This window comes from Sinocyclocheilus grahami, unplaced genomic scaffold, assembly GCF_001515645.1.
Source record: "Sinocyclocheilus grahami isolate Dianchi unplaced genomic scaffold, SAMN03320097.WGS_v1.1 scaffold263.1, whole genome shotgun sequence".
Classification (NCBI taxonomy): Eukaryota; Metazoa; Chordata; class Actinopteri; order Cypriniformes; family Cyprinidae; genus Sinocyclocheilus; species Sinocyclocheilus grahami.
In genome coordinates, this window is record NW_015505442.1 from 462,680 (window position 1) to 488,283 (window position 25,604).

The 25,604-nt window shown below is 38.4% G+C and overlaps 1 protein-coding gene across 3 annotated transcripts in view; it reads left to right on the top strand.

The window, feature by feature from the left end:
• Window positions 1-25,604, top strand: part of LOC107599243 (contactin-associated protein-like 2) — a 40,735-nt gene that overhangs the window by 10,599 nt on the left and 4,532 nt on the right. Inside the window, exons 2-23 of one of the 3 annotated variants that reach the window (XM_016290781.1) lie at window positions 637-747; window positions 1,783-1,976; window positions 2,824-2,971; window positions 3,349-3,552; window positions 5,849-6,033; window positions 8,454-8,597; window positions 10,325-10,583; window positions 10,803-10,952; window positions 12,239-12,401; window positions 12,769-12,875; window positions 13,161-13,280; window positions 13,978-14,096; window positions 14,204-14,288; window positions 15,147-15,303; window positions 16,273-16,400; window positions 16,680-16,850; window positions 17,238-17,456; window positions 17,594-17,830; window positions 18,768-18,995; window positions 20,231-20,364; window positions 20,483-20,576; window positions 22,817-23,047. In XM_016290781.1, coding sequence (XP_016146267.1) covers window positions 637-747; window positions 1,783-1,976; window positions 2,824-2,971; window positions 3,349-3,552; window positions 5,849-6,033; window positions 8,454-8,597; window positions 10,325-10,583; window positions 10,803-10,952; window positions 12,239-12,401; window positions 12,769-12,875; window positions 13,161-13,280; window positions 13,978-14,096; window positions 14,204-14,288; window positions 15,147-15,303; window positions 16,273-16,400; window positions 16,680-16,850; window positions 17,238-17,456; window positions 17,594-17,830; window positions 18,768-18,995; window positions 20,231-20,364; window positions 20,483-20,576; window positions 22,817-23,047 — 3,588 coding nt within the window. Of the gene's footprint in view, window positions 1-636; window positions 748-1,782; window positions 1,977-2,823; window positions 2,972-3,348; window positions 3,553-4,483; window positions 4,627-5,003; window positions 5,208-5,848; window positions 6,034-8,453; window positions 8,598-10,324; window positions 10,584-10,802; window positions 10,953-12,238; window positions 12,402-12,768; window positions 12,876-13,160; window positions 13,281-13,977; window positions 14,097-14,203; window positions 14,289-15,146; window positions 15,304-16,272; window positions 16,401-16,679; window positions 16,851-17,237; window positions 17,457-17,593; window positions 17,831-18,767; window positions 18,996-20,230; window positions 20,365-20,482; window positions 20,577-22,816; window positions 23,048-25,604 lie in introns of those variants that run through there. The other 2 variants (XM_016290779.1, XM_016290780.1) reach the window with 2 other exon arrangements.

A 25,604-nucleotide genomic window follows, 5' to 3' on the forward strand; every position in this document is an offset into this window, starting at 1 on the left:
TTTTAACATTTCACCATTCTAAATGGTTTGCATTAACACTGTAAATCTTGAGGCACATAAACAGAGACCCATATTGTTGAGAGAGGAATACTCAGACCCTGGCCTTGAATCTCGCCTCCTCTCGCTTGATAAATTGGGTTACGAGGAGCCTATTTCAACTCTGCAGACTGACCGCACCCTCAGCGGCCAGATACACGAAGGACCTTTCAGTGAGAAACGTGCTCCACTTCTGAAAGGTTTCTGCATCTCAAACCTTGGCTTTCAAACAAACCTTGAATTTGCTAGGTTGAGATGCTGAGTTACTTTTGGACGGTGTTTTCATGTATAATGCACAGGGATAGAGATCATTTCAAGTAGATTAATTCTGACTGATCTAAATGTGGTTAAAAAGACACCAGTAACATAACAGAACACCAATTATAAAAACTGCATGCAATGTCAGAATGTACTAAAGAGATAACTTTAAAAGTTTTAATATCACTGAGTTTATCACAGAAACTCAGTGATATTAAATGAATGTTCCATCAGAAGCGTCTTTGGCAAACGTATGAATGACTGTGTTGTTCTATAATTGTAATGCACAGTATGTTTAGAAATATTTCAGACATATGTTTTTCTGTTGTTTTTTTTCTTCAGAGAGTTGTGATGAGGTGTTGGCTTCACCCCTTCCTTACAGCGCCTTCACCAGCTCCTCCGTGATGGCAGTTGATTTTGGAGCTGGCTATGCAAAACTCAACAGGAGAGTAGGTGAGGATGAACTCTGCAGATGTGTTTCGAATTGAATACTAAGTGTACTGCATAGTACATACTACAGTTCAAAATTTTGGGACCGATAAGCTGTTTTAATGTTTTTGAAAGTAGTCTCACCGAGGCTGCATTTATTTGATAAAAAATACAGTAAAAACAGTAATATTATGAAATATTATTACAATTGAAAATAACTTTTTTCTATTTGAATATATTTACAAATTTAATTTATTGCTGTGATGCAATGCTGAATTTTCAGCATCATTACTCCAGTCTTCAGTGTCACGTGATCCTCCAGAAATCATTCTAATATGCTGATTTCCTGCATTTGCTGAAACATTTCTTGATATTAAAAATAGTTCATTTTCACTTCATATTTTTCTGGAAACTGTGCTGCATTTTTTCCGGATTTCTTGATAAACAGGAAAGTTCAAAAGAGCATAATTTCTTTGAAATTGAAATATTTTGTAAGATTACAAAATTACAAATAAACTTATGAATGGTAGTGTACACTGTCTACTACCCTACTGTTTAAAAAAATTGTATGTGAAATATTCTACGTTGTTGTCACATGACCTTAATTAGTTGCCAGTGCTGTCTATTTATAGTTTCAATGAAATAGTAATTAATTTGCATGCAAACTGTTGGCAAATATTTTTTATATTTTTTTCCAAAATGTCCTGCTTTATGGCAGTATGATCAAATAGTAAGCCACAATTGTAAAAACAATGCTTGCAATCATCTCCAGCTTCATTCATTACACTGGAAGTGTAACATCAAGTGTAACAGGTCAGTAAATGCATAAAGAAATTATGCATACTGCAGAAATTGTAATAGTACGGCTATTCTGAACAGCCTGTATGCCACTGGCATGTCCGCTGTGTCTCTCTCCTCATTGGTTGACATTTAGACAGAGATGTGAGGTGTGATTACTGCAGATAAAGGATTTGCTTAGATTGCAAAATGGAGAAAAACATCTCTATAGATCATAATGAATTTTAAGGCACATTCTGACTTGTACTTTATCTTTCTAAGGCAATGGAGGATGGTCACCGTTAGACTCCGACAGGTACCAGTGGCTACAAGTGGACCTCAGGGCCAGGAAACAGATCACTGCCATAGCAACACAGGGCAGATACAGCAGCTCTGATTGGACGAAACACTACAGGCTCCTCTACAGTGACACAGAAAGTAACTGGAAGCCGTATCGGCAGGACAGCAACATATGGGTGAGCTTACAGGGACAACTGTGATTTATAGCTCAGGGAGTAAATATTGTTTTTGGGTTACCAAATCTGACAGTAACAGCTGCTGCCGTGTCATACAAAAACTCACATGAACCACATTAGCCAAAAGTGAAACTTTTCTACGACTTTGGACAGTAAAACGTTAATAATCTGCTTTCGTTTTAAATGAAGTAAGTTCAAGTCTTTTGAGAAATAAAAATAGACACATGTGAGACATTAAGAGTATAGCGCAACCTAAAACTACTGAAATTGTTATTGAAAAAAGCCTGTGGTATAAAGCTACGAAAGTTAATGTAGATAGTGTCATTCAGAAAGTTTGTTCTTGATGAGAAAGGCTTGAAACTGAATCTGAGCACAGTTCGGGACATTTTTAAGATGTCTTCTGAACGTCTGAGACACATAATTCTTAAGAAGAAATCTTATGAAGGCTTATGCAAAAGTCTCTTGTTTTAATCACATTGCTCCATGAGAAACGATTGAGAAGTCTCCACTGGTTCTCCATTTCATCTTATTGCTCTCTAAGCATTTGGGGATTTTATTTTACATTTTCAAAGGCTAACATCATGCATACTTTTGTCTGTGGTAATGCAATGCGCCATGACACGTTACTGCACACATCATTTCCTCCTTGCATTTTTTTCCTGAAATACTCAATAACAGTGCTTATGAAAATAAATGAAGATGCAAAGCCAGTTCTCCTGAAAATACGTTCCAAGAGGCTGTTGTATTGATCTGTGTATGCAGAACCAGTAGTAATGGAGTGTCTCACTCAAAGGAGGAGGTTTTCTTGAGGCCTTTATATAGAGTGCTTCCCTTCTTTCTGCCTCAGACATTTTCAGCTAACTGGAACTCAGAGCGGGCCGTGCGCCATGAACTTCAGCACCCTTTTGTGGCCCAATATGTGCGTTTCATCCCACTGGACTGGAGTGAGGAGGGGAGAATTGGGCTGAGAGTGGAGCTCTATGGCTGCGCTTACTGTGAGTCTTGTGGAAGTGATCCTTAATGTATCTTTCACTGATTTTAAAGGGATGTTTTGTTTTTTTTACTTTTTAATCATTTTAACCCTAGTTAAAGTTATTACCTAACTTCTTTGTGCATTGCTTACTTTGTTGTTTGGTCCAATATAGTTGCATTATTCTTCAACAATAGGCTCTTTTATATACAATACATAATACACATGAAATGTTTATTTCAAGATCAAGGACAATTCTGCAAAATAATTCATGATATGGCCCCTTTAAAAGCAAATATGTTTAGTTTCACCACTGTTGCATCATAAACTTGGAGAATGTGTCAGAAGGCTGAGGAAGACTTCATATGTTTGTTTGAGACTAAGCCATATTCCTGCATTCAGGGGCGGATGTTATCAGCTTTGATGGCCAGGGAGTGATTTCCTATCGATTTAGACAGAAAAAGATGAAGATCTTGAAGGACGTGATCTCACTGAAGTTTAAGACCGCTAAAGGAGACGGCATTCTGCTGCACGGAGAGGGACAACAGGGCGATTATATCACTCTAGAGCTGCAGCAAGCCAAACTACTGCTGCAGATCAACCTGGGTAAAAAATTTAACTCAAAGAGTGACAGCGACACACTACCGTTCAAATGTTTGGCATATATTTTTTTTTTTTTTACTAGAAATTAATACTTTAATTCAACAAGGATGCATTAAATTGCTAAAAAAAGTAGCAGTAAAAACATTTATAATGTTGCAAAGATTTCTATTTCAATTACATGCTGTTCTTTTGAACTTTCTGTTCATCAAATCATAAACAAAATATTTTCATAAAACAGTTTCCACAAAAATTATGAAGCAGCTCATCTGTTTTCAACATTGATAATAACAAGAAGTGTTTCTTGAGCAGCAAATCAGCATATTAGAATGATTTCTGAAGGATTATGTGACACTGAAGACTGGAGTAATGATGCTGAAAATTCAGCTTTGATCACAGGAATATATTACATTTTAAAATATATTCACATAGAAACAGATATTTTGAATTATAATAATATTTGATCAAATAAATGAGAGACTTCTTTCAAAAAAATTACAAAATCTTATGGACCCTAAACTTTTGAATGGTAGTGTATGTTTGATTTGTTCTATGATTGACAGCATGCAAAACTTTGTAGAACAGTTCCTGGTTTGAACCGTCTGACCCATTTCATTAATGGATTCTGATGCTTGTGTCTATTTCAGGCAGTAATCAGTACGGCTCCATTCAGGGTCACACATCGGTGTCTAGTGGCAGTCTGACACGTTACTGCACACATCATTTCCTCCTTGCATTTTTTTCCTGAAATACTCAATAACAGTGCTTATGAAAATAAATGAAGATGCAAAGCCAGTTCTCCTGAAAATACGTTCCAAGAGGCTGTTGTATTGATCTGTGTATGCAGAACCAGTAGTAATGGAGTGTCTCACTCAAAGGAGGAGGTTTTCTTGAGGCCTTTATATAGAGTGCTTCCCTTCTTTCTGCCTCAGACATTTTCAGCTAACTGGAACTCAGAGCGGGCCGTGCGCCATGAACTTCAGCACCCTTTTGTGGCCCAATATGTGCGTTTCATCCCACTGGACTGGAGTGAGGAGGGGAGAATTGGGCTGAGAGTGGAGCTCTATGGCTGCGCTTACTGTGAGTCTTGTGGAAGTGATCCTTAATGTATCTTTCACTGATTTTAAAGGGATGTTTTGTTTTTTTTACTTTTTAATCATTTTAACCCTAGTTAAAGTTATTACCTAACTTCTTTGTGCATTGCTTACTTTGTTGTTTGGTCCAATATAGTTGCATTATTCTTCAACAATAGGCTCTTTTATATACAATACATAATACACATGAAATGTTTATTTCAAGATCAAGGACAATTCTGCAAAATAATTCATGATATGGCCCCTTTAAAAGCAAATATGTTTAGTTTCACCACTGTTGCATCATAAACTTGGAGAATGTGTCAGAAGGCTGAGGAAGACTTCATATGTTTGTTTGAGACTAAGCCATATTCCTGCATTCAGGGGCGGATGTTATCAGCTTTGATGGCCAGGGAGTGATTTCCTATCGATTTAGACAGAAAAAGATGAAGATCTTGAAGGACGTGATCTCACTGAAGTTTAAGACCGCTAAAGGAGACGGCATTCTGCTGCACGGAGAGGGACAACAGGGCGATTATATCACTCTAGAGCTGCAGCAAGCCAAACTACTGCTGCAGATCAACCTGGGTAAAAAATTTAACTCAAAGAGTGACAGCGACACACTACCGTTCAAATGTTTGGCATATATTTTTTTTTTTTTTACTAGAAATTAATACTTTAATTCAACAAGGATGCATTAAATTGCTAAAAAAAGTAGCAGTAAAAACATTTATAATGTTGCAAAGATTTCTATTTCAATTACATGCTGTTCTTTTGAACTTTCTGTTCATCAAATCATAAACAAAATATTTTCATAAAACAGTTTCCACAAAAATTATGAAGCAGCTCATCTGTTTTCAACATTGATAATAACAAGAAGTGTTTCTTGAGCAGCAAATCAGCATATTAGAATGATTTCTGAAGGATTATGTGACACTGAAGACTGGAGTAATGATGCTGAAAATTCAGCTTTGATCACAGGAATATATTACATTTTAAAATATATTCACATAGAAACAGATATTTTGAATTATAATAATATTTGATCAAATAAATGAGAGACTTCTTTCAAAAAAATTACAAAATCTTATGGACCCTAAACTTTTGAATGGTAGTGTATGTTTGATTTGTTCTATGATTGACAGCATGCAAAACTTTGTAGAACAGTTCCTGGTTTGAACCGTCTGACCCATTTCATTAATGGATTCTGATGCTTGTGTCTATTTCAGGCAGTAATCAGTACGGCTCCATTCAGGGTCACACATCGGTGTCTAGTGGCAGTCTGTTGGATGGCGACCACTGGCACTCTGTTCTGATCGAACGCTACAGACGCAGTGTCAACTTCACGCTCGACCAACACACGCAGAGCTTCCGCACCAACGGAGAGTTTGACCGCCTGGACCTGGACTATGAAGTAAATGACAGATTTCAAATAAATCTAGATGTTTTGTGAAATCACAAGTGATTTATAGAATTATTCCTCATTAAATATGGTTTGGAGGTCGGCCAGCTATATTCTTAAAGACATATTTTATCTGTATTATTTACTTTTCATTACTTGAAATAAAATTAAATGTGTTATAAAACAGAAGAATGCAACAAGGTAATCCAAACAACAGGTTTATTGCAGGTTTTGACAGATATACGTGGATAGCAGGTGAGTGATTGGTCAACAGAGCAATGCTGAAATAGTTCAGTGAATAATAGTCGTATCTTTGTAGGTTTGGATGTGTTGGTGAGCCGGATCTGGAGGTTGGATGCAGATGAATATCGAATGGAAGAAGGTAAGTCCATGCAGGTAAGTTGTCGGGTAGCGTTCAGGAAGGAGCAACGAGACCAGACAGTGAACAGTGGTGAGCGGTTAATAGTCTGTGCTGATTGAATGCGACAGGTGCAGGTGTGAACGAGTGGGCGGGGTGTAGGGATCTGGTGCTGTGGATGTTGCTGACTCTGTAACAGTACCCCCCTCCCCCTCCACGAGCAGCTCCTGATGTCTCACGGTGCTGGACGATCAGGGTGATTGGTGTGGAATTCAAGTAGCAAAGATGGGTCTAGTACGTCATCACGGACAACCCAAGATCTTTCCTCTGGGCCAAACCCCTCCCAGTCTATGAGGTACTCTAGGTGACTGTCCCATCGTCAGGAGTCTAGGATGGTGTTGACTCTGTATATGTTCTCAGACGAAGGATCCATTGGAGGAGGAGGAGCCACGTCATCAGCACCAGGCTCTAGAGAGGAAGGCAGCAGAGAATCAGTACATGGTTTCAACCGGAATACATGAAAAGAAGGTGAAATTCTGTAGTGAGGAGGAAGGTTTAGCCTGTATGTCACATAATTGATCTGCCTCTGGATTGTGAATGGACTGACATTGTGGGGACTCAGCTTGCAACAGAGCAGTCGAAGACGGATATCCTTGGTTGAGAGCCAGACCTTCAGCCCTGGATAATACTGGGGTGTCACTGATCTTCTAGCATCAGCCTGGCTCTTGTGTCTCCGAACTGCCCTCTGCAGGTTGATGTGAGCTGAGTCCCAAACCCTCTCACTCTCCTGGAACCAATGGTGGACAGCTGGAATGTCCAAAGGCTCACCTGACCAGGGAAATAGGGGCGGTTGAGAGCCGAGTATGCACTGGAAGGGTGTTAACTTGGTGGTGGCTTGACACAGGGAGTTCTGTGCATACTCGGCCCATGGAAGGTAACAGCTCCAGCTGTCTTGATGTTCAAGACAATATGACCATGATATCCTGATGTTAAGCTGACTATGATTCCGAGTAACTGGAAGAAGGCTCGGGAGATGAATTGAGGTCCTTGGTCGGAGATGATATCTTCGGGGAACCCAAAATGACGAAAGACTTGCTGGAAGAGGGTTTCGGCAGTTTCAAAGGCAGTAGGTAGTCCTTTCAAAGGAATCAACTTGCACGCTTTGAAGAAGTGGTCTACAATGACAAGGACACATGTGTGAGAATCCAAAGTAGGTCAATCTGTGATGAAATCAATTCCAAAGTGTGACCATGGTGTGTTAGGTACAGGAAGGGGGGCCAGCTTTCCCTCAGGTAGGTGGCGAGGGACCTTGGATATGGCACAGACTGAGCATCCTTAGACGAACCGGGAGACGTCCTGGGCCGTATTGGGCCACCAGTAGCAACTGCTGATGAGCAAGAGGGTTTGCTGGCTACCTGGGTATCTAGAGCCCAGTAATGTATGAGCTGAGTCCATTAGGGTCAGACGGAGATGAGTTGGCACATACTGTAAATCAGTCCCTCGGGTCCTCCCGGCGGATCAGTTTAAGACCGCGCAGCTTCCGCGATCTGGTCATCGATGGACCACTCAATCAGGCTGACTGATGGCTGGAGGGAGAAAGTGTTCTGAAGGAGTTGTCTCTGACACAGGGTAGTAGACACGGGACAGAGTGTCCGCTTTCTGGTTCTTACTCCCTGGCCGGTAAGTCACAGTGAAATTGAATCTGGTGAAGAAGAGAGTCCAGTGAGCTTGATGGGTGATTAGTCTTTAGGCTTCCCAGAGATACTCAAGATTGCGGTGGTCAGTGATGACCTCAAAAGGATGTTTAGCTCCCTCCAGCCAATGGCACCACTCTTCTAAGGCAAGTTTGATGGCCAGCAGTTTGTGGTTACCGATGTCATAGTTGTGCCCCCCGTTTAATAATTTTACCCCAGTGCTGCTGGGATTTAGGTCTTTAGCACACAAATGATTCTGGGTGACATTTATTCAAACAGATAGATAGTGTAGATAAGATTATATTATCATATTAAGATTATATTATTATAGATGGTAAATGTTTTCATCACTTTCACTGTACCTCGGTGTCTATTCCCAGATTACATTTGGAGGGATGCCAGTGTCTGCCAAGCCCAGCTCAGGGGCCAGAGAGAACTACATCGGCTGCATGGAGGCCATTCATTACAACGGGGACAACATCACTAACCTCGTGCGCAGGAGAAAAGTAGACACCTCCAGCTTCGTACGTGCCAAATTTGCATGTCTATTTTTATCAAATGAACACCACAGAGCTCTCCAATGCCTTGTGGAGATAATTCAGGAGCTTCACAGAGGAATTGCTGTTGCTGGGTGTTGCGTTGCTCCAAGACAAAGATATTTCTGGGACTTCTGCTGTAATCACAAAGCTGCATGTTTTTTTAAATTCTTGTTTACTTTTTTATTTACAGAAACTGGGACTGTTAATATATTAAAATAAATTTAAGTAACAATGTAAAACAAATAATTAAAATAAGTATGTTCAAATTATATTAAATTATATTAAAATCTAAATAATTAAATTCTATAATTTCAGAAGAATAAATAAATAAATGTTTTTCTGAGTTCAAGGATATAGGATAATGATAACTCACATATGCAATTTCACAGCAATTTCTACTCAATAAAATGTTCTGGAGCTTGGAATAATTAGAAAACTGTGTATTTGTTGTAGGAGTTTTTAAGATTTCCATAATTTCGATCATTTTTTCAAGGCCTAGAAATCTCATTTTCAGAAATTCCTTAAAATATCCAGATTTTCCCAGACTCAAAGAAACCTGATTCTTAAATAAAAATAATTAAATATTATAATTATATCACTATACCTGGATTTATTCTAAGATATGTTTTTTAATATTATTTAACCCACAAATACCAATTTCTCAGTAGTTTCTACTAAAAATATTTTAAAGATTTATTTTAGAGAACTAGAAAAAAATATTTGAGTTTTGAGATTTTATTCATGTCAATCACATTTCTGGGTATAAAAATCTCACTTTTAAAAATTCCTGATTTAAAAAATCCTGGTTCTTAAATAAACATGACAGTTTTTGAAAACAAATTAAGAAAAATAATACATTTTCATCTCGGATTTGAGCTGATTTAGCGCATTTAAAAGCTTGTTTTGTCTTATATTTAATAAATTTAACCCTCAGCCAGCCCCCTGATGAAGAAAAATAAATATTTTGCTCTAAAATATTTAATTACTTCTGGTTAAAGTCGACAAGAAATCAAAATTTCTTTTCATTTGCTTTCTTAATACATATTTTATGCATACAGATGTTTTCAGTGGCTTCTCTAATTCGATTCTCTCTATTGTTTACAGTAATCTCAGCTCCTGAAGGTTTGCAGCTTTTATATTTCACATTAAATATTCAATAGATACAGTTCCTCTCCTTGCGCTGACCACAGTAATAAACAGAGGTTTCCTTCCCTTTCCCACAATGCTCTGTGTGTGAGGACAGACGTGAAGTGAGAAGTGTTGTCACTCTGTGTGCGTGTTCTGTGATTATTCACAGTGACTACATAATGACTGGCGCTTATTGTCCACAGTCTCTTTCCGTGCTGGAAAAAACATTTTTTGCCAGTTTAAGGTGATTGAGTGGAGTTATGGTTGCTGCTTTTCCTGGTCCAAGGTGGTCTGCTAGCCTTAACCAGCTTTAACCACTGGCTGGGATTCCAGACATCTAGACCAGTGTAGACCAGCTAGAAACTAGACAAAACCAGCCACCACCTTAAGCTGGTTTTATCTGGATTTTCCAGTAGGGTCCTATCCAAGTTTCCTAATTAAAACTCCCTCTTAAATCAATCTGTCCTCTGCAATTCTACTGTAAAGTTGTGATCATTCCTGTAGCGGTGTGTGTTGAACTCCTTGATAATGCTTTCATTTGAAATGTTTCATAATTTTCATTTCATCTACTGTTCCCATTCCAGCATAACCTGACGTTCTCCTGCACAGAGTCCCACTCGTTCCCCGCCTTCTTTAACTCCACCAGCTCCTTGCAGCTTCCAGGACGGACTGACGCAGACACGGTGTCGGTCAGACTGCAGTTTCGGACATGGAACCCCAGCGGTCTGCTGTTCTTTACCCCGCTCATGCCTGGAGGGGTGGAGGTCAGCCTGGTGGAGGGTAAAGTTACCGTCCACATCTACGTCACACTTGGCAAGAACGCACGTGTGGACATATCCTCAGGTAACATCACACCTGAAGACGCACATCCAGAGCTCTCTCAGTTTCTAGACTTTCTTTACAGTTTCAGCTTGAAAAATCCTTGTAGCAACACACTAGCAGCCATTTACAAAACCTTATCTATCATATCAAAATCTTGCCAACCCCTCAGCACATTAACCAGTGAAACACACACAAATAAATCAGATTTGTCATCGCTCATGCTAAAGCGTTTCTCTGCAGGTTCTGGTCTTAATGATGGACAATGGCACAGCGTTCACTTTCTGGCACTGGAAAGCATTGCCATGTTGACCATCAATGGAGACGAGATGTCCACAGTGAGAGCTGCTCTCCCCATTCAGATCAGGACTGGAGGAGATTATTTTTTTGGAGGTAATTGTAGGAACCACCTCTCTGAAGTGTTTTTATTTGGAAAAAAAATTAATTAAATTGTTTATTATTTTATATATATATATATATAAAGCATCACAGTTCTTCTGGATTTAGTCTTGTTTTTTTTTTCTTCATGTCATGTCATTTCTAGACGAACTGGATGATGCTGAGATCAGATCTCTGTGTGGAGCACTGGCTGTTGTCAAACTCCTTGTGCATACAAAAATCTCGCTGGATTATTACAATTAATGGCAAAAGGAATGTTTGGAAATGTAAACTGACTATTTCCTACTGACACACTACAGCAAAAGATATCAAAATAACTGGCTTAAAAACATTTTTTGTTGGTGAAAATACTAATGGCCTAAGACTTTTGCACAGTACTGTATATATACACTGAACAAAATTATAAATGCAACACTTTTGTTTTTGCCCCCATTTTTCATGAGCTGAACTCAAAGATCTAAGACTTTTTCTTTGTACACAAAAGGCCTATTTCTCTCAAATATTGTTCACAAATCTGTCTAAATCTGTGTTAGTGAGCACTTCTCTTTTGCCGAGATAATCCATCCACCTCACAACAATAACCAAAGTTGCTGCCAATATCCAGCAACTTCGCACAGCCATTGAAAAGGAGTGGACCGACATTCCACAGGCCACAATCAACAACCTGATCAACTCTATGCGAAGGAGATGTGTTGCACTGCGTGAGGCAAATGGTGGTCACACCAGATACTGACTGGTTTTCAGACCCCCCAATACAGTAAAACTGCACATTTTAGAGTGGCCTTTTATTGTGGCCAGCCTAAGGCACACCTGTGCAATAATCATGCTGTCTAATCAGCATCTTGATATGCCACACCTGTGAGGTGGATGGATTATCACGGCAAAGGAGAAGTGCTCACTAACACAGATTTAGACAGATTTGTGAACAATATTTGAGAGAAATAGGCCTTTTGTGTACATAGAAAAAGTCTTAGATCTTTGAGTTCAGCTCATGAAAAATGGGGGCAAAAACAATAGTGTTGCGTTTATAATTTTGTTCAGTGTATATATATTTGTGCTCTGGAGGTGGAAGAGAGAGTTGTACATTCACTCCCCCCACCTACAATCCCTGCCGGTACCGAGACTCAAACCCGCAACCTTTGGGTTACAAGTCCCACACTCTAACCATTAGGCCACGACTATCCCCTATAATATGAAATTCAATTATGATGGATACTTGAATGTATGCATCTTCCTGGGCAAGCTTGATCCGCTTTTTATTTCCTTGTTGCCATGTGCAGGATATTTCCCGCGGACAGACCTTTCTCCGTCACAGCGCTCCTTTCAGGGCTGCATGCAACTCATACATGTCGACGACCAGTTGGTCGACCTGCAGTCTGTGGAGCAAGGCATGCTGGGTAGCTTTGAGAACGTCAGTCTGGATATGTGTGCCATCATAGACAGGTAATGCATTTTCAGTATGGACTCGCACTGATGCAGAGACCCGATGTGAATTTTCATACAACCACAACTGTTTTACAGGTTTATGCATATTCTGCTTTATAAAAGTCAACATGCGCTCTCCTTACAGCATTGCTTTTCATATGGTAATGTAACATCTCTTTGTGATAAAGTCAAGCCCCCGTACCCATCCATATTCATTCATGAACCTGCTGCACTGCACCCTCACGGATGACTCTGCAAACTAATGAAGAACAGATGTTTGCCTTTGTTCGCAGTGTTCTGATCAAAGCCGCTGCTGTATTTTGATTGTCATTTTTGCTCAGTCCGTCCAAAAAGCAATAAGACGTTCCTGTCTCTCTCTCTCCAGGTGTGTGCCAAACCACTGTGAACATGGAAGCAAGTGCTCTCAAACTGGAGACACTTTTAAATGTGCCTGTGAAGGCACTGGATACTCTGGTGCCACCTGCCACAACTGTAAGCCATCTAAAATCATATCACCCACATTTATTTGAGCATATTTTGATTCTATTTCTCTGAAGCTGCTTCTATGTAGCAATAGCAAATAAACTCTTGCTGCATCAATCAACACTCAGAGTTTTACTGAACCTTATAGAATAGAGATTTTTGGTTTGGAATTGTCATGTGCTAGGATATTTCTTTTATTGTTATTTATTTAGCTGACTGGTCCTCAGAAATGAAGCATTGTAGATTTTCTCGCAGTGTTGGCTGTTTTGATGCTTACGCTGTGTGTTTCTGCAGCTGTCTACGAGCAGTCCTGTGAGGAGTACAAACACTTGGGCCGAAGCTCAGACACTTACTGGATCGATCCGGATGGGAGCGGACCCCTGGAGCCATTCAGAGTCACCTGCAATGTGATGGGTCAGAACAATATAAGAATATATATAAAATATTCAGAATATATATAAAATATTTCAAACAAAGCACAATATCAGCAGGGTAATGTGAAGCATGCACATATAAAGTTGTATGTATTATATAAATATATTGAAATATATATTTTATATATATATTAAAAAAATATAAATATATATATTTTTTTTCTATAAATTTAAAACAAAACACAATGTCATTGACATTGACATTGACATTGACAATATCAGTGGGTTCTTGTGTAGCATGCACATCTGAAGTTGTTAATATATTCATATCATGTGTTAATATATTCATTGTCATAATGAGGAATACATTAACACATAATCTCCCACATTCACACATCAGTGACCCCTTTGATATCAAAGAAATTACTAAATTATGACTGTTTGTGGTGCAAGAAACCTTACCTAACATTATAAAACTTACTATTATACAACCTTACTAACATAATATGTTTCGTTTTCTGTGTACACACTGTTTATTGTTGAATATATGATTAAAATGTGATATTACTCCTTTAAGCAATAAATACATCCAGTGGTTTCTCCAAAGTTTTAGCACATTTTTTTAATTGTCAGTGTTTGCCAGTGTCACTGTTTCTAATTTAAATGAGCGCATATTATAGAAATATATTAATGCCTGAATACCCGCTGACTGGTACACTTGTATATGTGTATTTCAGAAGACAAAGTCTGGACAACTATTGTGAATGACCTTCCAGCTCAAAGCTCTGTGGCAGCGGGTTCCAGAGCTGAAGACAAGACTGTGCTCACACTCAATTACAGCATGTCTGCTGAACAGGTGACGCTTAAATCAGTGTGGATTTAACAATGAAAACTGTTACACCTAACCAACAGATGCTGGATATAGTGCTCACCTGCAGAGCTGCTGATGTTTTTGTGATTCAGGTGAACGCCGTCACCAGCAGTGCTGAGTTCTGCGAGCAGCATGTGGCGTACACGTGCTACAAATCACGCCTGCTCAACTCACCAGGTAAATGATGCGGTAGAAACTCGTGGCTCTCATAAGAAAATTCAAAATGAAAATGAGCTAAAAATGTACTTACTCTCAGGTCATCCAAGATGTAGATGAGTTTGTTTCTTTATCAGATTTAGAGAAATTTAGCATTCCATCACTTGTTCACCAGTGGATCCACTGCGGTGAATGGGTGCCGTCAGAATGAGAGTCCAAACAGCTGATAAAAACATCACAATAATCCACACCACTCCAGTCCATCAGTTAACGTCTTGTGAAGTGAAAAGCTGCACATTTATAAGAAACAAATCCATCATTAAGGTGATTTTTAACTTCAAACTTTTGCTTGCTGCTAAAATACCCACAATCCAGTCCATAATTATGCATATAAATATGAGTCCATAATCCATAATATTGCTTTCTCCAGTGAAAAAGTCATCTTGTCTGAATCAGGAGAGAAATGTGCTCAAATCAAGCTCAGTTTACAAGCAAAAACAGTCTAAAGCAGTTCTAAACAAATATGTGGGTGGATGTTGATGTGAGAGGACTACAGGGGATGGACTTTTCACTGGAGGAATCGTTGTTATGGATTATGGACTCATATTTTAGCCAGAAGTAACATTTTGAAGTTAAAAACCTCTTAATGGTGGATTTGTTTATTACAAACATGCAACTTTTCCATTCATAAGGCGCCCATTCACTGCAGAGGATCAATTGATGAGTAAGTCATGTAATGCTAAATTTCAAATTCCAAATCTGTTCCAATGAGGAAACAAACTCATCTTCATTTTGGATTGCCTGAGGGTGAATACTTTTTTAGCAAATTTACATTTTCAGTTGAATTATTCCCTTAAGATCTTTTTTTTTTTTTTTTAGATGGGTCTCCGTCCACATGGTGGGTCGGCAGGGGAAATGAGAAGCACTTCTACTGGGGCGGCTCAGGACCAGGTGTGCAGAAATGTGCCTGTGGCATTGAACGTAACTGCACAGATGCCAGATACTACTGCAACTGTGATGCAGATCTGAGACAATGGTGAGATCTCAGTCTCTTCTCATTTTGCTGAAGGAATCTAGTAGGACTTACATGTTAGATGGCATTCTACAGAAGACAGAGAGAAAAGCCAGCTGTACACAATCCTGGTGGCCTCATCGTATTATTGAATGCTTTGATTTTCCAGGGTTTCTTGGAATTGCACACTACCATACTACGTTTTTGCAGTAGCATTTACTTCCATTCAAAAGTTTGGGGTCAGTAAGATTTTGTAATGTTTTTTAAGGGAAGTCTCCTATGCTCACCAAGGATGCATTTATTTATTGTGAAATATTGTGAATAATATTGTGAAATATTATTACAATTTAAAATGTAATTAATATCTACTTGAGTGTGTTTTAAAATGCTGAATTTTCAGAATCATTACACCAGTCTTCAGTCATCCTTCAGAAATCATTCTAACATGCTGATTTGATGCTTATTAAACATTTCTTATCATTATCATTGCTGAAAACAGTTGTGCTGCTTAGTATTTTTGTGGAAACCATGATCATTTTCATGATTCATCTTTGATGAATACAGTAGAAAGTTGAATGTCTTTAAATGTCTTTACTGTTACATTTGATCAATTTAATGTGTTCTTGCTGAATAAAAGTATTAATTTCTTTAAAAAGAAAATCTTAATGACTTCAAACATTTGAATAGTGACTTACATTGTGCATAACATGCAAATTTCCTTTATGAATTTTCCTTTCCTAAATTTTCATAAACAACCACAATTTTCAATATCGCCTCATTGACCGTAAAAACCGCATACTTACCATATTTATGTATAACCGGATGCCTTTCGCTGAATTAACGTAATAAATGATTGCACATTTTTTACACACTAGACAGTGTGCAGTATGTACTATGCAGTAAGCAGCACTCAGCTCCTCTCTGCTGCATTGCACAATGCTATATTCCATAATGGTCCATAATTCTTCCTCTGCATGGTGTTTGTTTCTCTAGGAAAGAAGATGCTGGTATGTTGATGTATAAGGACCATCTGCCTGTCAGTCAGGTGGTGGTTGGTGATGTTCACCGCTCTGGATCTGAAGCCAGACTCACTGTTGGGCCACTCCGCTGTCAGGGAGATCGTAAGTGCAGACATGCTCTAAAATGTATCAACTATCAACATAGTTTAGCCAAGTAGGACATGTTACTGGATCACCATTTTTTTCTTGGTCCGATGACACAAACAATCACAGGTCTATCCACTAAACTAACCAAAACCTACCCTTAAAATCAATGTGAAATGATAGGTTGATAGCATCAAATTACACTTAATGCCGCTAGTAGCATAGAAATTGCACACTGCAGCTTTAAATTTGACCAAAAGAGACATCTACTGAGTTGTCAGTGGGTTTCTTTTATAGGTCACTTCTGGAACGCAGCGTCCTTCAACACACCTGCATCTTATCTTCATTTTCCCACCTTCCAAGCCGAGACCAGCGTAGACGTCTCCTTCTATTTTAAGACTTCAGCCTCGCATGGTGTCTTTCTGGAAAACCTGGGCAATCCGGATTTTATTCGCTTAGAACTCAAATGTAAGTCCACATACTGGTATCACCTCATCTTGAGTAGGATTGCTGTAAAGCCCGTCTTATCTGCATATTGTTAAGAACTATGCTTTGAGTTTCTTGAAGGAAATTACAGTTATCTTTTCACCTGTGTTATTTTGTTTACAATTATAGCATTATACTATTTATACTTAAATTATAGTATACATATATATATATATATTCAGTTTTCATTTTAATTGTTAGTTTTAGTTAGTAATTTTAGTACTTGATCTTCAAGGCAACATTTCTAATGTTTTTTGTTTTCAAAATTTGATCATTTATTTCAGCTTCATTTCATTAAATTTTTCTTTTGGAATTTTTAAAACAACCTTTAATAATTTTAGTTAACAGTAACAACACTGCTCTCCACAGCTGCTACAGTGGTGTCGCTCTCATTTGATGTGGGCAACGGGCCGGTGGAATTAACCGTACGCTCATCTACACCCCTCAATGATGACCAGTGGCACAGGGTGGAGGCGGAACGGAATATTAAAGAGGCCGTTTTGCGATTGGACAAGGTGCATAGGGAGGCGAGGTCAGCCCCGCCTCAGGGCCACACCCACCTGCAGCTCTTCAGCCAGCTGTTTGTAGGTAAGATCTCCGGCTGATGATTGGGAAGTAGAATTTTAGCAAGAGAAAGCATGTCTCTTATTGTGTATGTAATTTCCCTTATTGTAAAGCGTTAACGTGTTATATCTCGTTATGTCTTTGTTGCTGTAACACTTTAGGTGCCTCAGGGGGGCAGAGAGGATTTCTGGGTTGCATTCGTTCCCTAAAGGTCAATGGAGTGACACTTGACCTTGAAGGGAGGGCAAAGGTCACACCAGGGGTGAAGCCTGGATGCTCGGGTCACTGCAGCAGCTATGGGATGCATTGCCAGAATGAAGGGAAATGTATGGAGAAATACAATGGTTACTCGTGCGACTGCAGTCTGACTGCCTTCGATGGGCCTTTCTGCAATGATGGTATGGACACTAATCTTAGAACATAAATAATTCAGTTCAGTTTCACTTGGCTGTAATGGGCAACAAATATATTTCAATGCACAAATCTCATCTTTTAGGAGTATATTAGCATAAAGATAGCACCAAAGCTGGACTACAAGCCAATTTGGATCAGTTTTGCTTAGTTCATATTCAGGGCTTGACAGTGAAACCATTTCTCTCATTTACATTTACATTTATTCATTTAGCAGACAATGCAACTTTGTGACTAAAACTAGATGTGTGCAAACTGTAAAATAAAAAATAAAAACTGTTCTTACAGTTCTTAAAGTCTAAAAAAAATTAGTTAGTAATTTAAGGACATAAAAATAACAGATTATAATAACAAAGTCTTAAAATAATAATTATAAAAAGAGGTTTTAAAATTATAGATGGAAAAATAGGAATTATAATGTGATTAACGTGATTATTAAATTTATGATTTCAGTAAATAAATCACTTTAAAAAACTATAATTTAATTCATAAAATAATAGTGAACATTTCAAAATAAGAGTCCCTGTGTATTTGATTCTTATTTATGAATAAAAGTCCCACGTTATTAGTTTTTAATCTGTTTATTATGGGATGTATATATATAGAGAGAGAGAGAGAGAGAGAGATAGATAGATGATAGATAGATAGATAGATTAGATTAGACTATTACATAAACATTAAATATATTTTGAAGCAGAAATTTTTAAAAATGTAGTACTTTTTGTATTCTAATAAATTAAATCATTGTTTGTAAATATCTCCTTGTATCAATGTATCAATTTTGTATACATTTTCAGTGCACCCCTATTTTTTGTTTATTTTTTTGTTAAATGTGCTCCTAAATTTTTTACCTTGGAGCATATGTGCTCCTTTGGGCAAAAAGTAAATGTCAAGCCCTGTTGTTGTCGTCTGCCTCCACTTTAGATGTTGGAGGGTATTTTGAGAGTGGGACCCTGGTGCGCTACGACCTCATGTCCGAGAGCAGCTCTTCTCCTGCAGTGAAGGAAGGCAACTCTGGAGTCCTGAGCGCAGTGGGTAATCTGACCCGTGAAGAGCTGAGCTTTAGTTTCAGTACGGCCCACACGCCTGCAGTCCTCATCTACATTAGCTCCAAGACACAGGACTACCTGGCCGTGGTGCTGCGGCACAATGGTGAGACACGGTCACGTGTTTAGAGCTCAGATTTAACATTTATTTTCTCTTTTTTTTAAGTTTATTTTATGGAAATACATTTTTTTTATTTGTTGTAGTTTTAGTTTATTTAATGATAGTAACTCTGCTTAGACACTCTTAAAGGGATAGTTCACCCAAAAATGAAAATTACCCCATAATTTACTCACCCTCAATCAATCCTAGGTGTATATGACATTCTTCTTTCAGACGAATACAATCGGAGTTATATTAAATAATGTCCAGGCTAATCCATGCTTTATAATGGGAGTGGATGGTAGCCCAAAATTTGAAGTCCAAAAAATTGCACCCATTCATTATAAAAGAAGTCCACACGGGGGGGGGGTAGAATAAGAAAAACACGTTCGTGTAAGAAAAATATCCATATTTACAACTTTATAAACCTTAATCTCTGCTAACTGTCGTATGCTCGTTCACAAGAGAGTGGTGTCCAGCGGATGACGTAGAAAGTAGGGGTAGAATAAGAAAAACACGTTCGTGTAAGAAAAATATCCATATTTACAACTTTATAAACCTTAATCTCTGCTAACTGTCGTATGCTCGTTCACAAGAGAGTGGTGTCCAGCAGATGACGTAGAAAGTAGGCGTAGCATAAGCTCCAGTGAGAATATGCTAGTCTCGCGAGAAATTTTTTTTGTTTACAGCAAAGGAAAACCAGTGTCCTCTTGGTTTTTATCGAAATCCTATGACATTTTTCTTTACAAATCCTCATTTTGTACTACTAATTCATGACCGGTGTTTTGTTTTGCTCTCTCCTCTGCACTTCCACATTCGTGACTTCCGCGTTCGTCATTGCGTTTGCCTACGTCTTACGTCATCCGCTGGACGCCACTCTCTCGTGAACGCGCATACGATTAATGATTAAGAATTTATTAAGTTGTAAATATGGATATTTCTCTTACACAAACGCATCGCTTTGCTTCAGAAGGCCTTTATTAACCCCCCGGAGCTGTGGGGACTTCTTTTATAACGGATGGGTGCAATTTTTTCGACTTCAAATTTTGGGCTACCATCCACTCCCATTATAAAGCATGGATTAGCCTGGACATTATTTAATGTAACTCCGATTGTATTTGTCTGAAAGAGGAATGTCATATACACCTAGGATGGCTTGAGGGTGAGTAAATCATGGGGTAATTTTCATTTTTGGGTGAACTAACCCTTTAACACTGATGAAACATTGTGTTTTCCCTCAGGTACTCTACAGATCCGCTATAACCTGGGAGGACTGAGGGAGCCGTTCACGATCAGCCTGAATCATCGTAACATGGCTAACGGTCAGCCTCACAATGTCAACCTCAGCCGACAGGACAGACTCATTCAGCTGCAGGTACTGCATCTGTCTCCATGGAGCCACTAGATAAAGATGGTTTCACAGTTCAGATGAATCTGTTTTATATTAGATAATGACAATTCACTGGATTTATGAGTCTGTCTGTGAGTTGCAGGTGGATCATTATCCCACAGTAAGCTACACTCTTCCTGAAGCCTCAGACACTGAGTTCAACCTTGTAAAGACCGTTTTCCTAGGAAAAGTTTTTGGTAAGTAGGCTATTATGTACATATATTAGCATGATTCAGGGTTTTAAGTATGCTATTGACAAATGTTCCTTTTCCATGCTACCGTCTCTCATGCCTATCAAGGCTGCTTTTATTTGATTTTTAAAAAACAGTAAAAACTAATATAGCGAAATGTTATTACTTTATATAGCACAGATGTTATAGCACAACATCATTTCTCCAGTCAGAAATCATTCTAATATGTTGATTTGCTGCTCAAGAAACATTTCTGATTATCATCAATGTTGAAAAACGTTGTGCTGCTTAATATTTTTGTAGAAATCTTGATACATTTCTCTCAGGATTCTTTGATGAATAGAAAGAACAAAAGAACAGCATTTATTTGAAATATAAATCTTTTTTAACATACTTTCACTTTACTGTCACTTTTGATCAATTTAATGCATTCTTGCTAAATAAAAGTATTAAATTCTTCCAAAAAATCTTACTTACCCCCAAACTTTTGAACAGCTTTGTACTAGTTCATAAAATGAAAGTGAATATATTAAATATGATGAAAAACGGTGATATGCTCTAGAAATTAATTACTACTTTCTGTAGATGTCAAGTAGATTTTGTCTATTATTTTGTCTATCTATAATGACAAACTCATTCATACATTTAGGTTTTAGTATTTTTGACAAGGAATAGTATTATGGAATAACTTGGCTGAAATCTTGTCACATAGCGTAAAATGATGTCGTAATCCATATTGACCAAGAATACATGACTCGCTCTCCTGCTTCTCCTGGAAGTCCTGACACCATCATGTGAAAGCTCTGGGTTCTGCTCCTGATTTTAGTCCAGTCTCCAGGTTTTCCTGCAGACTTTTCTAGCAGAGATGAGCCGCATTACACACACAGAGCAGCTGAACGTGTGATGGGTCTGCTTCTACACTCAGACAGATACAGCTCATTAATATGGTTTAAAAACTATTTGCAGCTTCAGGGTTAGACAGAAGGAAATCTACAGTTTGTTAGTCAGGTTTACACATAGGCGGATTGAGAAAGATACAGACAGAAAAGAGAAATCTGGTGTTTAGCTTTGAGTTGCAAGACCTGCTTACGTGCTGGGAAGACATACGCAGTTCCACATCTGTGATCGCAAACAGGTAACATGTACATAAAATACTTTATATTCAAAATATTAGCATGTGTTTTTTAGGTGTGATGATTTTTTAATTTATTTAGCTTTGGAGCCGGGTGTTTTGTGTGATGTTTAGTAATATATTGGAAGAAAAGATGAGGATAATCAAGGACAGCACAGATTTTCTCTCTTCTCACATATATAAAAATGCATTCATCTGTTCATGTAAGTTGTAAAAACAAGGCTTTTGGCTTCCAGTGTCATGTTGTGTGCTTTCAATCTTGTCTAGTTTTGCAGATGTGATCTAAGGCAGACTATGTCAAAATCCACTTTTTATATATTGTTAACCCCATAACTGTGGCATATTGCTTTTATAAAACATTGACACTACTGTTTAATAAATAAGTTATATATATATATATAGTAATAATCACAAGAAACTATTTATCTGACAATGTTCGGTCTATGTACAATATACAATACCGTTCAAAAGTTTGGGGTCAATATGATTTTTCTTCTTTTTTTAATATAAATTAATGCTTTTATTCTCCAAGGATGCTGAAATTGATCAATAGTGACAGTAAAGACATGTAAAAGCTTATGAAATATTTATATTTCAGATCACTACTAATCAAAGAATCCTGTAAAAAAAAAACTGTATCACGTTTTCCACAAAACTATTAAGCAGCACAACTGTTTTCATCATTGATAATAATAAGAAATGTTTCTTGAGCAGCAAATCAGCATATTAGAATGAATTCTGAAGGATCATGTGACACTGAAGACTGGAGTAATGATGCTGAAAATTCAGCTTTGCATCACAGAAATAAATTACATTTTAAAATATAGTTAAATGGAAAACAGTTATTTTAAACAGTAATACTATTTCACAATATTAATGTTTTTACTGTATTTTTGATCAAATAAATGCAGACTTTATAAAGAGATTTTTTTCAAAAACTTGACCCCAAACTTTTAATGGCAGTGTAGACGATATTGTAGATTTTAAATCTTAGATTCAGATTTTAGATCATTCATTTGAAAACACCTGTCCTATAACTTTTTTCATTGCTTTCACACTCACTCACAATTGTTTCCTCCATCTGATATTTTCTGCTGTTGTCTTTGTCTTTCAGAAACAGGTCAGATTGATCCGGTGTTGATAGAGCGATATAACACCCCAGGATTCGTGGGTTGTCTTTCCAGAGTGCAGTTCAACCGCATCGCCCCGCTGAAGGCCGCCCTGAGGACCGGAGTGCCCTCCACAGCCTCCATACAGGGAGTCCTGGTGGAGTCCAACTGCGGGGCGTCTCCACTCACAGTACCACCAATGTCTGCAGTCTTTGACCCCTGGCACCCAGATTCAGGTAACTCGATGATTAAAAGCTTTTTATGGTGTTATTTTGCATGTTTTAAAAGAATAGTTCACCAAAAAATTTTAATTTGCTGAAAGTGTACTCACCCTCAGGCTATCCAAGATATAGATGAGTGTGTTTCTTCATCAGAACAGATTTGGAGAAATTGAACATTACATCACTTGCTCACCAGTGGATCCTCTACAGTGAATGGGTGCCGTCAGAATGAGAGTCCAAACAGCTGATAAAAACATCACAATAATCCACAAGTAATCCACCTGACTCCAGTCCACCAGTTAATGTCTTGTGAGGCTGTTTTGGGCTGTTTTTGCTTTTAAACCTGATTCTGATTTAGAGGACCTTTTCACAGGAGAAAGCAATGTTATAGACAGAGGACTCGTATTTTAATGGTTTGAAGTTAAAAATGTTTTAATGATGAAATTGTTTCTTACAAACATGCAGATTTTCACTTCTCAAGACATTAACTGATGGACTGGAGTGGTGTGGATTACATTATTGTGATGTTTTTATCAGCTGTTTGGACTATCATTCTGACGGCACCCATTCACTCCAGAGGATCCATTGGTGAGCAAGTGATGTAATGCTATATTTCTCCTATCTGTTCTGATGAAGAAACATACTCATCTATATCTTGGATGGCCTTAGGGTGAGTAAATTTTCAGCAAATTTTCATTCTTGGGTGATCTATTCCTTTAAAGGGGTCATATGATGCTTTTTTAAAGATCATTATTTTGTGTATTTGGTCTAACAGAATATGTTGACATGCTTTAATGTTCAAAAAACACATTCTTTTTCAAATACTGTACATTATTGTAGGTCCTCTATGCCCCGCCTCTCTCAAACGCTTCGTTTTCTACAAAGTCCCTCCTTCCGACAAGCGCAGTCTGCTCTGATTGGCCAGCTGACCCAGTGCATTGTGATTGGCCGAACACCGCAAGCACTCGTCGGAAATGTAACGCCCCTTACCATAATCACGAGCTTCATCTTTTAAAATAAATGTAAAGACAGTAAATAATGTCATTAGTTTTACCATCAGTTCAAGCCCGAAAGGGGAACAGAGTCGCGTGACAGACACAGTGATGAAGCTGGTATGTGTTTGCAGTACACAAGCCACGGTTAAGACAGCTGACTCCACTGTGATGTGACCCCCCCCCTCTCTCTCTCACGCTCTCTCTCTCTCTCGCTCTCTCGCGCGCTCTCTCTTGCGCTCTCTCGCTCTCTCTCTCTCTCGCTCGCTCTCTCTCGCTCTCTCGCACGCTCTCTCTTGCGCTCTCTCGCTCTCTCTCGCTCGCTCTCTCTCGCTCTCTCGCTCGCGCACACACACGATGCGCAAAACTCCGCATTTGAACAGTCAATAGCAAATACTTGAACTAATAACAAAACAGTAGCTGATTCAGAAGCGCCAGATTATCATAGCAAAGTCAGAATCACCTCCTCTCCTAGGTTCACGAAACGGTCGTCCATAAAATGCATTGCTGTTCTGTTGTAAGTGATCTTAAAGATTCCTAAATGCATCTACTTCCGGAAGGCCAAATAAAGTGCTTTTGCTTTCGCCTAGAAACACACAGCGTCTCCCTGACATGCTGCTTCAACACTAACTGCGGTTACTGAAACCACGCCTTCTTTCTTTGCGTGCACATTTGGGCTGCATTATGCTAATATTTCCACATAGTGAGGTAGATATGTGGGGGCGTGTGAGAACGAGCCGTTTTAGGGGGGCGTGGCAGAGTTTTAACTTTGATAAAGAATATCTCTTTGGTTTTGAGACTTTAGTCTTTGCAACTTTAGGGATCTTATCTATGCACAATCAGCTTGTAACACTCTAAAGAGAAAGGAAAACTTGAAATTGCATCAAATGACCCCTTTAAGGGCTGAGCTCTTGCTTGAAGTGGAAGTTGGTTTCTCCAAAGACTGAAGATCTAGAACACTGAGCCTCCAGTGTAGATAATGGCAGCATTTGCCCCTTTGTGTTTTTTCATTATTCAAGCAGTTGAATCAATATCTTGTCATTTGTATAGGAATGTGACTGAAATGTGGTTGAGAGATAAAAGAAAGAAATCAATGTTCAGATCTGAATCAGCAGGATATTATAAAGATCTTTGTCAGATGTGAACTGGAAAACCCCTTAAGGGAAACTAGAGAGGGATATTGAGGAAAAACGTTCCACTTCATCTTTTACTCTTGAGCAGAAAAAAAATAGTTACAGAATTTCAATATGAATCTGATGCACACGAGGAAATGTATTTATCTCTTCTGAAGAGATCTTTCCTGGTTGACTGGAAGAAATCAGATTTTTAGTAAAGGACATCTGTGATCTCTTCCCTGTAGAGAGGATTACTGCGGTACATTCCTGTTTGTGTGTGTGTGTGTGTGTGTGTGTGCTCTGCATTGTTGCCACAAGGAAGCACCAGTGAGGTTTGTGTGAGGGTTAGTTTAAGGAATGGGAAACACATGAACTCATTATAGTAACATTAAAGATAATCTTAAATCATATTTTTCATCTCAAGTTCATAGTTTAAATATTCCTGTTGAATTAAAGGGTTAGTTC